Below are 17,266 nucleotides of genomic sequence, written 5' to 3'. Positions count from 1 at the left end.
ATTTAAACAAACAAATTAGGTTTAATAATGTTCAACTTAATTTGTTTGTTTAAATTCAACACAAATAAATTGTTTTTAACCACTTAAAGTAAAACAATTTAGTAAATCCAAGGAATTATCTCTGAATAATTTTTTTTAGAAACCCAGACATGCGAAAAGAGTCCATTTATTGATCAACATTACTTCCAGCTCTCCCATTATTGCCCACTGCTGTCTGCTCTGAGTGCAGGTTACACTTGGTATGATAACTGTGAAGTGATGCACACTCTGAAATCACACACCGTAATACTTTATAAGATCAACAGACATGGTTTTATGTTAATCATAACTTGTTAAACTCAGTTATAATGATTCAAAAAAATGTTTAAAGATATTTATCTACATTTTTGGAAATAAAGGTACGAGAGCTGTCACTGGGGTGGCACCTTTTTAAAAGGTACAAATTTGTACCTAATAGTGTTGTGGAAATCTGTTCTGCTTCTTTAGATATTATTCAGGAAACAAGCAAAGTCTAGAAAAGAAGTCTGAAGTCGTTCTGAGTCACTCAGGCTGAAGCGTTTGCAACAACAGGGGTGATCTGATCAAATGTCCCACTGAGCAGCCCCTTTCATACAGCTTTATACATGCTGTCCTCCTCCCTTAGGGTTGATAACACATCATATCTCACCAATATCTACAGTTTGATCATTAGTCTCAATTTCTGTGTCCCCTGCTCCCCAGGCCAGGCTGACGTATCCCCTAAGTTTAGTTTTTAATTGTTAATTAGCCCAGGGATAACCTTACCATGTCATCTATAGGTAAGTCCCTTGTGTCTTATGGATAATAGCCCCTCTATGGTCTTCTCCATGATCTCTGGGATGATACGAGTGCTCTGGTGTGGGTGCCCCTTGAAGACAGCAGGGAATGTAATGACCTAATAGCCATCTCCCTTTAGGCATATTGTATCTCATAGCCGCTTTTCCTAATAGAAGCGGATATTATGAGGTAGTAGAAGTCAGGTAAAACATCACTTACATAGATAATGCTGAGATATGCATGTGGAAGATTACACTTCCAATAGAATAAAGTTATCAGTAAGACAAATTAGTCTGAGCAGCATCAGTAGGACAGATATAGTCTGAGCAGCCCCATATGACATTCATATATTCAGTCACAAACACACACACATATATATATATATATATATATATATATATATATATATATATATATATATATATATATATATATATTAGGGGTGTAACGATATTAAAACCGAACCGAAATATCGCGATACACCAACCACGATACGTATCGCGAAACTCTCGTGGTGTATCGCGGTACTCTCACGCCCCCTGCTGCCCATTGTTGAGGTTGACGTCACTTGTCTCTAACTAATTGAACCAATTTAAACACATCTTTAATATCATATTTGATTAAATTGTTTTAGTAATGATGAGGATTTGTTCTAAATATTATATTCTAAAGATAGTATTTTAGTGCATGTCATGTCATGTGACTTGAGTGAGCATCACACTCGTTACTACTGGACGCAGGATGGCTGCTTCACATAGTTCTGAGATTGCAGATCCCCCAGACACATTTAAGTCATCTGTGTGAAAACATTTTGGTTTTCCAGTTGAGTACAGGAATAGAATTCATGTCGTAGACAAAGCGCACGCCTGTCTGTCTCAACTGTTTCACATAACTTGTAAGGAAAAAGTGGGGTAATTTCACAATGTGAGGGTGTAGGCAACAGAACTGCCAACAAAAGTGATTTAATGTACAAAAGTAAAACCAGAATAATGCCCAAATATACAAAAAAGAGAAATATTTACACTAATAAAAATAATATAATAAAGTAACAAATTCAAACAAAAGTATCAAACAAAAATTCGACCAAGGGGATGATAGTGAAGACAAACAAAAGAAATAAATATAATAAAACAATTCTAACTCATGAATAACCCCTCTTACCTCGCTAAAACTGATGAAAAGAAAAAAAAGGTCTTCAGCGCCGTGCGCCGCATTCTTCCCTATACTGAATAAAATAAACAAAGATGACCTTCACCTCTTACCTGATGTCTTTAACAATACATTTTCTACGTGTTTGCAAAATAGAAATCGTATGACATTTTCCCTATCCACCATACACTAAGACTAAACTTGAGGAGATACAGCTAGTTATATTGTCGGGAAGGAGCGGAGCTAAAAAATAATATACAAATCAATTGAAATAAAAATGTAGAATAAATGTAGAATAAAGTTATCAGTAAGACAGATTAGTCTGAGCAGCATCAGTAGGACAGATATAGTCTGAGCAGCCCCATATGACATTCATATATTCAGTCACAAACACACACACACACATATATATAGCTATATATATATTGTTACATATATATTGTTACACATATACCCACATAGCAAAATGTCTCTGGCCCAGCTCTGGCCCACACAATCAGGTTTTGCTTGGCCCACATGCCGCAGTGAATTACGGTACATGACTGGACCAAATCTGGCCTCCAGACAAGGGCCAAACACAGACCATATCTGGGCCAAGTCTCAGCCAAGTTAATAACTCATAACTGGGCCTGAACTGGGCCAGATAGGTTGGTGTGTCACGATTGCAATGAAATTGATAAACCCATGGAGTGATGCGCTTTAGGCACACTATGGGCACGCTTTTTCTCAAAGTGACCTGATTGGTAGAATTTTTTTTCTTTACTCAAAAATGATTTTAGTGTATTTTAAATGTGGGTCAAGACTGGCCAAACTCAAATGGCCCACTTATCACATTTTCAAATCTGGGCCAAATACTACGTTTTTCATCTGGCCCAAATCTTGTGTGCCGCCTTAAAAACGGTGCCACCTCTGCCAAACCCGGGCCATGTTTGGCCCACATGCTGTATGCCAGTGCCGGATGAATGCCTGCTGTGCCAGCTTTATGCCAAATCTGGGCCAGAATTCTTTGCTACTAGGGTATTGATATATATTGTTACACATATATTGATATATATTGTTACACATATATTGATATATATTGTTACACATATATTGATATACTGTTAAGTTTCACAACAATAGGTCCATATTAATTCCTCAAGGGTACAAACTGCTCTCCATTTTGGGCAAGAGATGCGCTTTTGCAGGTTATCAACTAGGTTTTGCAGTTTGTACTAATTGTTTTGAGAAATGCATTAACTGTTGTGCAAATGTAAATAGTGTTGTGAGAAATGCATTAAGCCACATTTAACACTCATCATAATCTTAAATTCTAATACTTAGATTAAAAAGCGTATGAATTCATCAATTCAATGTGTATTTTACAAGCTAAACGTATTATTGCTCTTAGATGGAAAAATATAAATGAACCTAGAATAGGAAAGTGAATTAAAGAAATGGGTTCACATATGTCAATGAAAAAGATCACAGACGTTGTCAAAAAGAAACTAAATGTGTTTGAAGATATCTGGAGACCTTTTAATAACTTCCTGAAGTACAATGTAAATGTTGGCAGTCTACTACAACAAGAACAAGCTTAGAAATATGGGAAGTATCATAGTCTAAACAGACTCAGGAAACACTCTCTACCTGATTTGATTTAAAGATATCCCCCCCTTTTTTAAATTTATTTATTTATTTATTTATTTATTTATTTATTTATTTATTTATTTATTTATTTATTTATATTTGATTTATTTATTTATTCGTTTATTTATATTTTTAAATTTAATTTAATTTAATTTAATTTAATTGATTATTTTTTTTAAGGGAATTGGTTGTTGGGAGGGAGAATGGGGGGTAAAAAGTTTGCTGTGTGTTCATGATTATTATTCTGTAATTGTGTAATCTGTTGTGATTTGCAAATTGAAAAAAGTAATAAATATATTGTACAAAAAAAAAAACATGAATATTTATATGCATTTATAAATATATGAATGTGAATGTTTATGAATGTGCTTTCTTATCCTGGTCTGTTGTTTGCACATGTTAGAATAAGAGTAAAATGATTGAAACAAAAGAAGATATTTTGAAGAATGTTGGAAACCTGTAACCATCGACTTCCATAGTATTTACTTTGCCTGCTTTTACGGTTCTAACATTCTTTAAGATATCTTCTAACAACAACAACAAAAAGATCTTAAACGTTTGTATTGTCCTAATGGCAGACTTTGCAGTCAGAAAAATCCAAAAGTGTTTGTTGTTGATTATAGTTGTGTGCTTTTAGTCATGCTTTTGCTGTATTTGTTCCTGTCGGTGGTCTCAGGATAATAACTGCTGTTGTGTTTGTGTTTGAGGAATGGTTCTGGTGCGCACAGAGATGGGTCAGCTGGTGATGGTTCCTCAGCAGGCTCTGGCTCAAGCTCAGGCTCAGAACAGCATCTCACCGCGGCCCTCCACACCCACGAGCGTGGCCACATTCAGAGTCACGACCCCACAGGTACTTACTACCCATAATGCATTAGAGCTACAGAAAATCTGGCGCATACGTAATGTTTCTCTTAAAGCAACGGTTCACCCAAAAGTGGAAATTCAGTCATTGTTTACTTTCAAACCTTCTGTTTCTTTCTTCTGTTTAATACAAATTGAGATATTTTGAAGAATGTTGGAAACCTGTAACTATTGACTTCCATTTGTTCTTTCTACTATGGAAGTCAATGGTTACCGGTTTCCAACTTTCTTCAAAATATCTTCTTTTGTGTTCAACAGAAGATAGAAACTCAAACAGGTTTGGATCGACTTTGAAAAATAGTGAGTAAATATTCATTTTTGAGTGAATTACTGCTTTAAATTTGTGTTAAAGAACTATATAGTAGTAAAGTAGCATATACACTACCTGACAAAAGTCTTTAAAAGCAACAAATAATAACTCGACTTCTAGTTGATCATTTGGAGAAGTGTCAGAAGGTGGATTTCTCTGATGATCATCTGTTGATCTGCATCCCAATCATCACAAACACTGCGGAAGACCTACTGGAACCAGCATGGACTCAAGATTCTCACAGATATCAGTCAAGTTTGGTGAAGGAGAAATCATGGTTTGGGGCTACATTCAGTATGGGGGCGTGCGAGAGATCTGCAACATCAACAGCCTGAGGTATCAAGACATTTGTGTAGCCCATTACATTACAAACCACAGGAGAGGGACAATTCTCCAGCAGGATAGCGCTCCTTCTCATACTTCAGCCTCCACATCAAAGCTCCTGAAAGCAAAGAAGGTCAAGCTGCTCCAGGATTGGCCAGCCCAGTCACCAGACATGAACATTATTGAGCATGAACAAGGAGGAGGCATTAAAGATGAATCCAAAGAGTCTTGATGAACTCTGGGAGTCCTGCTGAACGCTTTCTTTGGCATTCCAGATGACTTTATTAATCAGTGATTTGAGTCGTGTCAGAGATGTATGGATGCAGTCCTCCACGCTCATGATGGAGTCAGACACAATATTCATTCTGTCTCCAATGCAGCAGGACTTTATATTCTATACTGGACATTATTTCTGTTCAGTGATGAGACTTTAGTCTAAGTAGAGTCAGACTGCACTGTCCTAATCAAATCATTAATAATCAAGGCATGATCATGTTTTATTGTGCTCAAATAAGCGTCATCTAGAGCAGTGGTTCTCAAAGTTGGGGTCGGGACCCCCCGAGGGGTCGCGGGGCAATGAAGGGGGGGTCGCCTGGTGATTTCCAAAAATCTATTTATTTTTTTTAAACCATAAGAATTAACATATTTTATCCATAACTATACTGAAAATAAAAATAGTCGTTTATAGTTACTATATACTATATAGTTACTATAGTACAGTAGCTTATAGTTACTAGTTCTATTGGATTGCGACCCCTGGGGTAATTACATTATATTAAAGGCAGCAATAGCGTCAGATGCATTTTGATTTTATAACATCAGGTTATACTTTCTGGCACATTTTAAGCACTGACACAAATTTAATTGGTGTTTCTGCGTCATTGCATGCAAGGTTTCTGTATTTATAACCACCTCAGAGGATATTGGGGGTCGCGAGTCACTGGCATTGTTATTTTGGGGGTCGCGGGCTGAAAAGTTTGGGAACCCCTGATCTAGAGGCCTTTGCCTTTCATATGAGCCACTTCTGATACCAAATGATCAACTAGACGTCCAGTTATTATTTGCTGTTTCTAAAACTTGGATAGGCGACAGGACTTTGTCCATGCACTATACACTACCTGACAAAAGTGCTATGTCTATGGTTTCATATTATGCTCTATTCTTTATTTTATAGTTTACAAAGCACATCGTTTACTGCAATGCTTTTTCATCATTTTGGATGAGCATAATATTACACACCAGCACAGGACATGATCAACAGCATGGAGAGAAACTACAAAGTTTACATTGAGCAATTTAATTAGCAATAGTTTTATAGCCGTTACCCTTTATCAAGTGCTTTTTATGTCACTAATATTCATTTGATACTTCTACATTCGGCGGCATGGTGGCTCAGTGGTCCCTTCAAAGCAAGAAGGTCGCTGGTTCAAGCCTCAGCTGGGTCAGTTAGCATTTCTGTGTGGAGTTTGCATGTTCTCCCCGTGTTTGTGTGGGTTTCCTCCGGGTGCTCCGGTTTCCCCCACAGTCTACGGACAACTTACTACGGACAATTTAGCCTACCTAATTCACCTGTACCACATGTCTTTGGATGTGGGGAAAACCGGAGCACCCGGAGGAAACCCACGTGAACACGGGGAGAACATGCAAACTCCACACAGAAACGCCAACTGACCCAGCCGAGGCTCGAACCAGCGACCTTCTTGCTGTGAGGCGACAGCACTACCTACAGCGCCCCGAAAATTAAACATAATAATAAGGCAGAGCTTGACGAGTTTTCTAGCCTCCGCTGTAAAACTAACTTTGAAAATTCATGGATCACAACAATAGTCAAATTAGCATTAACATGTACGTTAATATGGGCCACCTTTGGTGCTCCACAGATTTTATTGGTCATTTTTTCTTTCAACTATAAGGTCCAAGATTTAGAATAAGTTATTTGTAAAGTATTTATATAGTAGTGAAACATGACAGGACCTAAAGCAGATTATAAGTCTTCTTGGTTTTCTTGCACAGCTGGATTATGGAGTCATGAAAAATAATAGTTTGCACTGGTCATGATTAGCAGAAGTTAATCTGCTCTTAAAGCATTCTGCGATTGATTATTTTTTTTTAATAATCTGACATAGCTGTCAAAATAGGACAAACGTGTGTAGCTTATGTATGGGACAAATTCTGGAACTTTGTCAGTGTTGTGGTGGGTCTGTCGACCTACCTAGTCTCATAGATATATACATTGTTGTCTATTGGAAGGAATGCGTCAATAGAGCCGCCATGTTGGAACAGGGTAGAGCTCCTTTGAAATCATAGATATATACACTAGATATCGCATAGGGATCCTGAGCATGCGTCAATAGCGCCGCCATATTGGTACAGTGCTCCCAGGACAAATGTCATTCAACCGCACTAGTCAAGACAGTGTTATTACGTGAAGATGCGGGACTTTAGCGCTGTCTACGGGTGCAGTAACGAGCAAACAAAGAAAACAAAGCACAAAGGCAAAACATTTCATAGGTAATATTAAGTTTTTTTCTGTTTTTGAATGTTCTGAACTTTTGTGCTAATCAGGTAACGTTATTGATGATAACAGTCACTTACTGCATTCACCATACGGCAAAGCAGCTCCAACTCGCACTAAACACTCGGCTTATGCTAGTTTTGTTGAATAAAATCAGCAAACAATGCAAAAGAAATATGACAACGAGATGCTGCGCTGCCAGAAACTTGTATTATTGACGGCTAACGTTAGTGAAAGAGTCGTTCGGGGGATTCATTCACAAACGAATCGCTCCCTCCGTCAGTATGAGAAGTGAAAGCAGGAGAGGAGCTGTGTTTCAGGACATGATTATATTAAATTTAACAGGGAGGGTGAATAGTACATTTCTATACACACAAACACAAGCTTTTTGTCAGGAATGCCCGTGCGGTCACTGATCCATCAATGTAGAAAAGTGATGTAAAATTATAATTTTCGTAATTAGAAAAAAAAAATTACACACTAACATCCAGGAAAACTCCCGATCATAGATATATGTGTATATGTGTATATCTCTGGCTTTGGATGGCCACAGTCCTCCACTGTACCTTGGTCCCGCATTCATTTCAAAGGAGCGCTACCCTGTAGCAAGATGGCGGCGCTATTGACGCATTCCGTCCAATAGACAACAATAGGCCAGGCGACATCTAGTGTATATATCAATGGTTTGAAATGAATGTTACCTGATTAGCACAAAAGTTCATAACATACAAAAACGTAAAAAACTTAATCTTACCTTTGGAATGTTCTGCCTTTGTGCTTTGTTTTCTTTGTTTGCTCGTTACTACACCCGTAGACAGCGCTAAAGTCCCGCATCTTCACGTAATAATAACACTGTCTTGACTAGTGCGGTTGAATGACATTTTTCCTGGGAGCACTGTACCAATGTGGCGGCGCTATTGACGCATGCTCAGGGTCCCTATGCGACATCTCGTGTATATATCTATGACCTAGTCTCTGATGAACGCATACGCTTCACTGCTGACATCTAGCGCTGAACTCTAGTAATTACACCTGAAATCAGCCTTCAATACTGATTTTGTATTGACGTGCTTGTATATTTTGCTTTGTTTATTAATTGCTATTTATTTATTTAAATGTTTACGTGATTGAAATAACAGTCTAAAGTCTATAGACAGATATAAGTCCGCCAAGAAAACTCAGTTAGTCTGTAGTGTTAATTTATTAATTAAATAAAATTAATTTATTAATTAATGATATTTGTCTCACATTCTTTTTAGTTATTTTTGTGATTTTCTTTTTTAAATTATGCAAAGAACTGTAATTACAATAAATAATAATTATTAAGCATTGATAGTGATCATATTAGGACAGTAATTATTATTATTATTATTATTATTATTATTATTATTAAATAAATAAATAAATAAATAAATAAATAAATAAATAAATAAATAAATAAATAATTTATTTAATTATTTAATTAGTTAATTTATTTACCCATGTCTAAAACATATTTCTCCTGCATTTGATGTCAGGATTTTTTTAGGCTCACAAACCTACATTTCTTAATGAATTGATTACATATTTCATTTATTATTATTATTTTATATGCAATTTTAAATTAATTTATTTGAGTCTAACAGGGCAACACGGTGGCTCTGTGGTTAGCACTGTCACCTCACAGCAAGAAGGTCGTTGGTTCGAGTCCGGCTGGGTTAGTTGGCATTTCTGAGCGGAGTTTGCATGTTCTCCCTGTGTTAGAGTGGGTTTCCTCCGGGTGCTCCAGTTTCTTCCACAGTCAAAACACATGCGCTGTGTAAAACACATGCTGAAATAGTTGGCGGTTCATTCCGATGGGGTGACCACTGATGAACAAAGGGACTAAGCCAAAATAAAAAGAATGAAGGTATGAATTTGAGTCTGTATTGATATTTTTAAAAAACTACTTGTGATAAAACAGTTTTATTTGTACATTACATTAATTAACACCAGCAATAAACAACGCTTCTGGATATAACAAATAATCTTAGTTCAATTTAATTTCAACATTTATCAATGCTTTTTTAAAGTCAAAAGTATATATTTTTTGCATTACTTATTGCACTTTATGAACTCATATAAAGTATAAAGAATAGTATTTATATTAATTCACATTAACAAAGATATTAAATGCTGTAAAAACACATAATGCTTATTGTCAGTTCACGTTAGTCAAAGCAACTTAATACTAACGAGACATTATTGTTAAGCATTCCAGTAAATGGCCACTAGGCGTCCTATTTGTCTCACATTGTTTTTTAGTTATTTTTGTGATTTGCTTTTTTAAATTATGCAAAGAACTGTAATTACAATAAATAATAATTATTAAACATTGCTAGTGATCATATTAGGGCAGTCATTATTATTATTATTTATAAATCTGAGCAGTTGTAATGTATTAAAGCGCCAGTGTGTGAGGATGTAATGTTCACTGATGGCCACTAGATGGAGACACACACTCATGTTTACACGTGGCTTCATGTCTGAACCCAAGAACTAAATCATACAGACGTTTTTCATAACTGATATTTAGACATCGAGTGTGTTTTGTTTCGCATTTGTGTTTATGCAGATTTGATCCAAACCTAATTATTTTACGTTTAATCCACTTAAATTGGTTGAAAACCATATAGTTAAAGTAATTGATTTGTGTTGAGACAACATGAATGAATTGTGTGGAGCCCAGCACAGTTTACAGTTTTTAGTGGATACGTCCCCCTCACTTTTAGACACAGACCATTAAGAAACAGGTGATTAAGAATGTAAACTTTTGGATTTTATATAGCTGTCCCCCACTTTAAAAAAGTTCACTACGCCATTGATATCATGCATATTATTTGTCAGAAAGCTGATAGTAAATAGGTTAGAGGTTTTAAAATCAAACTACTTTCTAAAGATGCTTGGTTTTATTAAAACAATGTTGAGTTTCTCAATATTTGATATTGTTGATTAAATTTAAATGACAATATTTCAACCCAGCTCTTAGGCCTGTCCACATTTGACCCATAAATTGGGTAAAAAAGTACCCAGCATTTATTAGTGTCAATCATTCGTTTTCCTTCGGCTTAGTTCCTTTATTCATCGGGGGTCGCCACAGCAGAATGAACCGCCAACTTATCCAGCACATGTTTTACGCAGTGGATGCTCTTCCAGCTGCAACCCAGTAATGGGAAACACCCATATTCACTCATTCACACTTACCAGGCCAGTTCGGTTCAACTGAGATTCAGTTTACATGTTCTCCCCGGGTTCTCCGGTTACCTTACACAGTTCAAAGACATGGGTGAAATGACCAAACCAGATTGACACCATCATGAGCTCTCAGCGAGCAGTATATCTCTCCATAGCAATCTCTTATTTGTCATTAGCAATAAATAAGCAGGAAAGATCTCGAGACCTACCTGAGTTCAAACTCCCCTCTCACCCTGCGATTGGGAGGGAACCCCGAGCTCGAGGATCTTATGAGCTCAGGGCTTTCTCCTGGGACATCATGCTAAACACACTTTAAAATCAATCACCAGCTACACTGTAAAAAAAAAAAAAAATTTATATTATATTATATACTTTATTTAAAAAATTATGTCCGGCAATTAAATAACAATTTACGGTAAAATAATGGATATTAAATTGCTGAAATTTCCTTCAATTTTAATTTCTGGTAAATTTGTGTAATTTAATATCTGTTATTTTACTGTAAATTTCTGTAATTTAACGGCCGTTATTTTACGCCTTTTTTCTGGCACCCCACCTACCGGAAATAAACAATAAAGTTACTGTGTGAAATACTGTTATTATATACTGCATATAGAAACAGGGTTGTAATGTATGTTGCCAGATTGAGGTAAAACGTGCTTCGAGATTTGAATATTTCATCAACTGTGTGAGGTGATGAGCTTCACACAAGATCTGGCAACTTGACAAACATGGACAGAGAGTGTTTTTTCATAACTAGATTGGGCCAAACGAATAACAGGAGTTTCCCGGGAGAAATGACAAAATGGGATGGTGGTGGGAGATGGGTGTGAAATACAGGAGACTCTCGGGGAGTGCTATGAACCTAACCTTTATTTTGATTTTATTTAAGTTAACGAAAATGTTTTCTGACCAGTAGTTCTAGTCTTCGTACTACTTTATAGGCACTACAATAGGGATTAATATTTTCAATTCAGCTTTATTTGTACAGCGCTTTTACAATGTAAATTGTGTCGAAGCAGCTTCATATAGAAGATCATATAAATTGAGGCAGTGTAGTTCAGTTTTCAGAGTTTAAGTTCAGTTTAACTCAGTTCATTGTGGTTTAATAGTCACTGCTGAGAGTCCAAACACTGAAGAGCAAATCCATCGATGCGCTGCTCTGGCGGTCCTGATCCATGCAAGGTAGTGGCAACCGTGATGAGGAAAAAACTTTTCATTAAAAAACCTGGATAGAAACCAGGCTCAGATGGGCACGACCTTTTCTCCTCTGGCCAAACGTCTTGTGCAGAGCTGCAGTCTAGGTGCTGGAGGCTGAAAGCTGGACCATAGCAAAGACTTGTCCGTCCCTGGAGTCTCACTGGAATCAGTCTCATGCTCTCCACTCCTCCATGACCACCACAGCAGATGCTCAGGATACGGCCTGGTCCAGGATTATGGAACCTTGGGATCATTTTGTCGCTGGTCTTGGATCGAATCAGTGGCGCTGCATAGACTGAGGGCCTCGGGATGAGTATCCCCAGGTGGAAATAGAGAATAAAGAGAATAATTAGCGTAGCTGCTGTTCATAGTGTATATAAACAAGATGCAGAAACTTGTGTGGAGCACATTCATGTATCATACCGCTAAGTGATGCACTGGGTGTATGCTTTACTAAAAAGACAGGTCTTAAATGTAGTTTTGAATTGGGAGAGTGTGTCTGAGCCTCGGACATTACCAGGAAGGCTATTCCAGAGTTAGGGGGCCATAAATGAGAAGGCTCGACCTCCTTTAGTAGACCTTGCTATTCTATGTACTACCAGAAGCCCTGTCTTTTGAGATCTTAAAGAGCGAGTTGAATTGTAGCGAGACAGAAGGTTGGCTATAAACAGGAGCTTGATTATTTAAAGCTTTATATTTTATAATCAATACGAAACTTGACAAACTTAATATGAGATTGTACAAAGTGAGTTTGTTACATTCCTCTTAATTGACCTGCTAATTCATCTTGTCTTTAAAGAAGCGTCATTTCAGGAGTAGTTTTATCAATGCAGTCAGTTAGTAGTAGAGTTTTAGTGTGTGTGGAGTTTGTGTTTTTATTCCCGGGCGCTTCTCCTCATCCTGCTGTCAGTCTTTGTGCGGAAGACGCTCCTCTTTCCTTGAATCATTTATCCTCCAACTGCCTGAGCGCTTTAAAAGACACTTCCACTGCGAGCGCGTCGCCGTCAGCGCGTGCATGTGTGTGTGTGTGTGTGCGCGGCCCCGAGCGGTTCCGCGTGTCTGCAGGGGCCCGGAGACGTGCATCTGTGTGTGTTGAGTTTGGCACTGATCTCGGAGCCCCTCACAGCAGGGATTTACACCCGGGTGTACCCTGCAGACACACACACTGAAATCAGGGCTCACAGGACAAGCATGGAGATCTCTGTCAGGAGCAGCGGGTCATGATTCATATGAACAACACAAGACATATGACTTATTATATGTATGCAGTTATTGAGAAGTATTATGTAAGGATTGTGCTATAAATTGCACACACTTCTACAGCAACTTTTTATGGGAACTTCCCATAGACGTGATCAATTGTATACTATGTAGTGTATATTCTCTTCTCTCCCTCTAAACTGAACCCTCACAGGAAACAATCTGCAGTTTTATATCATTTATTAATAAGTTGTTTTCCTCATGGGGACCAAAACATTTTCCCAATAAGGTCAAAATGTACTGGTTTTGCTATACATGTGGTGACATTTGGTAATTAAAAATAACGTTGGAAAATTCACATTGTCATGATCTGAACGGTCAGAAATGTAGATGAGATTCTGTCCTCATGTCTAGTTAACTCTCTGTTAAACATGACTAAACTGTCTACCAATGGTGTGATGAGTTTCAGAAATGCTCTGTGTTTTCAGATGCTGTGACCCTGCGTGTGTTTTCCTCCGTTCTCAATCTATCTTTCTCTCTTTTCTCTATTTGTCTGTATTTTCCCCTGCAGTCTCCTGTTAGCGCTCCGGCTATTCGTCCTGCTCCTGCGGCTCAAACGAAACTAGTCCAGTCCAGCTCCCCGAGCCCCGCAGCCCAGACCAGCACCACACCCGGACCCACTGTGAGCATCACCTGTCCCTTATTTATCTCTCTCTCTCTCTCTCTCTCTCTCTCTCTCTCTCTCTCTCTCTCTTTGGGTCCTATCATACACCCGGCGCAATAAGATGCAAGACAAGTTTGGTGTGATTTGTTGCTATTTTCAGGCCAGCGCGATAGTAATTTTCCCGCTTTGCGTCACATTGTTTGAATAGCAAATCCATTTGTGCCACTTTGTGGACTCATGTGTGTGCTGATGTATAAAGGAGGTGTGTTAAGGCGCATTGTTGGTGCGTTGCTATTTTAAGGAACTGAAATAGACAGTGCCACTGACCAACTAAAAGCTGCTCTAAAGTCCAGCGCAGAGTGTTAGTCATGCGACTATGCCGGTCCAAACGCTTACACACTGCTGAATAAACACTGGATGTAAAGCAATACACAAATATCTTTACTGATAAAAACAATTAAAGGATTAAAATATTACAGAAATGATTATTGTCTATATAAATTTAAAAATCACCGCCTTCATGCCTTCATCTCGGGGCTTTTTCAATTTATTAATGACAATCTGCATTGGTGTAATGTTATTATTAATAGCAATATTGTTGATTATATACGTAATTATAGTTTTTTTTATAAAAACAAGTTTAAATTTGTCCATCTGTGGTGTTTTGGAGATGTCTGCATCATTATATGGGGCATAAGAACAGGTCGTGTGTTTGGATGTAACTCAGTTTTTTGAGCACACCTCGTTGTTATTGTTCATTTATTCCTTTGCTGGAGATCAGAACTGAATTTAGAAGTAGTTTTAAATCAAATATTTGTGCTTAATAAACTAAACTAAACATGTCGGCTGATGGTTGTGTTCAGTGGAGTGAGTTTCCACTGTTTCCTCACTCCACCAAAGTAAAGGAGTAAAGAGTAAAAGTAAAGAAGCTGAATGGAGGAGGCTCGTTCTTTATCCTCGCGCTGCAGATGCTCTGTTTAACTGTTTCTCTCTAGTGAAGCGTTCAGTTTTTACACTTATAAAGTCCACCATGTAAATAGCAAATGCACCATGGCGCAACGCAACTGACTCTTAAAGGAAATGAGAGATGAGACTCTGATTGGTTTAATGCATGTTATGCTCAAAACACACCCAGAACTCATTAAGAGTATAAGCTCAACTGTGCCGGGGCACAGAGCGTGTTTTACTATCCTTAAAATAGCAAAAGTGGATTCGGACATGCCCTTAATGCTTTTGAGCCATGAACTTTGTGACTAGATCATTAAAATAGAGCCTTTGCAATTCATTTCAATGGGCTATATGCACAACAAGTGTTTTGGGCCACTGATAAATTTCCATTGAAAGGTCAATGTGACAATTTTCAATTTCATAAGGTTCTTTTTACAGCATAGATAATGTAAATTAATTAAAGTATAATCAATTAAACCAATGCTAAACCTAAGCTTTATTTACGTAATGTAACTACAGTTGAAGTCAGAATTATTAGCCCCCCTGAATTATGAGCACCCCTGTTTATTTTTTTTCAATTTCTGTTTAACGTAGAGCAGATTTTTAAACAATTTTCTAATAGTTTTAATAACACATTTCTAAACATAATAGTTTTATTAACTCATCTCCAATAACTGATTTATTTTATCTTTGCCATGATGACAGTAAATAATATCTGACTAGATATTCTTCAAGACACTTCTATACAGCTTAAAGGGACATGTAAAGGCATAACTAGGTTAATTAGGTTAACTAGGCAGGTTAGACTATCAAAAAAAGAAAAAGCTAATAATTATATAATAAGGGGCTAATAATTTTGACCTTAAAATGGTTAAAAAAAAACGAAAAACTGCTTTTATTCTAGCCGAAATAAAACAAATAAAATTTTCTCCAGAGGAAGAAATACTGTGAAGCATACTGTGAAAATTTCCTCGATCTGCTAAACATAATTTGGGAAATATTCTAAAAAAGAAAAAAATTCAAAGGGGGGCTAAAAATTCTGACTTCAACTGTATGTGCTCTAACATATAATATGGAAAGGAACATTCTAATAGCAACTCATATTAACGCCTTAAACTGCACCTATTTTATCCCTTTTTCAAAATTTAAGATAAGTCTTTTGTGTCTACACAATGTGTCTGTAAAGTTTCAGAATGAAGCAGATCTCATGTAACGTTTGTGAGAAATACTACAGTAAGAACTATCCCAATGATTATTTGATGTATTTGGTGTAGAGTTAGGCCCCGTTAACACTAGTGGGTTTTAGTTTTAAAACAGCATTTTAGATCAAAAACGATCAGCGTCCACACTAGCGTTTCACCTAGCGTTTCTGAACATATCTCCATCCACACTGCGCCACCAGAAACGTACATCACATGACCATTCGCGCACTCTGGGCATGCGCGTTCTAGTATAAACAGGAAGCATGTGTCTCGCTCGGCATTTGGTTATTGTTAGTCAACAGACGCCGGTTGAACATTAAACGCGATGGCAAAGAAAGCAAGAGAGGGATTTTTGCAGACAGACGACGAGGTCGAGTTGTTACTAAACGTAACAAATGAATAACTGCACAATGGCGCCTAAAACAGACAATAGTGCAAACAACGCTCCCATTTCTGTGTCCATGTCGTTGTTCACAGTACTGTTTTCCGGTAGCGATAAAACCATGAGTTATAGTCATGTGATAGGGGCTTAACGAATAAGGGAAGGACACGCAATGACACAAAAGCCCCAATCAGGTAGTGAATCTCAGCAGCCCCGCCTCCGTTTTCAGATGTCGCCGTTTTCCCTCATCCACACTGAGACGGAGCAGCAGCGTTTCAGAATGAAAACGGCCTCTCCAGCGTTTTCAAAATGCTCCGATTTCGGCGCTCGAGAACTCCAGCGTAGTGTGGACGGATGGCGTAACCGTAGCAAAACGTATGCGTATTAAAACTAAAACGCATTACTGTAAACAGGGCCATAATTCAAGCCTTTCCATGAGTCACACACAATGTCATTACAAAATTCATGCACACACACACACACACACACACACACACAAAGCGTGCACATTTAACTTTACACTGTTTTTGCATGCAAATGTAACAGGATACATTAATCTCCACGGCTGTATGGATATCCGTTATGTTAATGTACAAAATAAACCGGATTTAACTTTCACAAACCAGGATAAAGCGCCTTCTTTAATAATTGTACTGATACGCAGCTTTGATGATAAAGTAAATACGGTAAAATCGGTTTATTTATTACAAACATGCGCTGTTTTAAAAACGTTTTAGACTTGTAAAACTCACTCTGGATCACATTTGATGATGATTGATGATCACAGAGAGCTGAACAGATCTTTTAATCCCGGTTGCTTTGCGCACATCCTGTCTTGTTGATATGATTATGCATGTTACAATGGAGACATGTT

General features: G+C 37.5%; 1 protein-coding gene across 2 annotated transcripts in view; it reads left to right on the top strand.

Annotated features, from left to right (window-relative positions):
• Positions 1–17,266, top strand: part of LOC101886077 (transcription initiation factor TFIID subunit 4) — a 185,909-nt gene that overhangs the window by 5,926 nt on the left and 162,717 nt on the right. For both annotated transcript variants that reach the window (XM_073930134.1, XM_073930133.1), the window contains exons 2-3: positions 4,281–4,423; positions 13,768–13,878. In XM_073930134.1, coding sequence (XP_073786235.1) covers positions 4,281–4,423; positions 13,768–13,878 — 254 coding nt within the window. The remainder of the gene's footprint in view (positions 1–4,280; positions 4,424–13,767; positions 13,879–17,266) is intronic.

The sequence above is a fragment of the Danio rerio genome, chromosome 18, assembly GCF_049306965.1.
Source record: "Danio rerio strain Tuebingen ecotype United States chromosome 18, GRCz12tu, whole genome shotgun sequence".
Lineage (NCBI taxonomy): Eukaryota > Metazoa > Chordata > Actinopteri > Cypriniformes > Danionidae > Danio > Danio rerio.
This window is presented reverse-complemented; position numbering and strand designations above follow the sequence as displayed.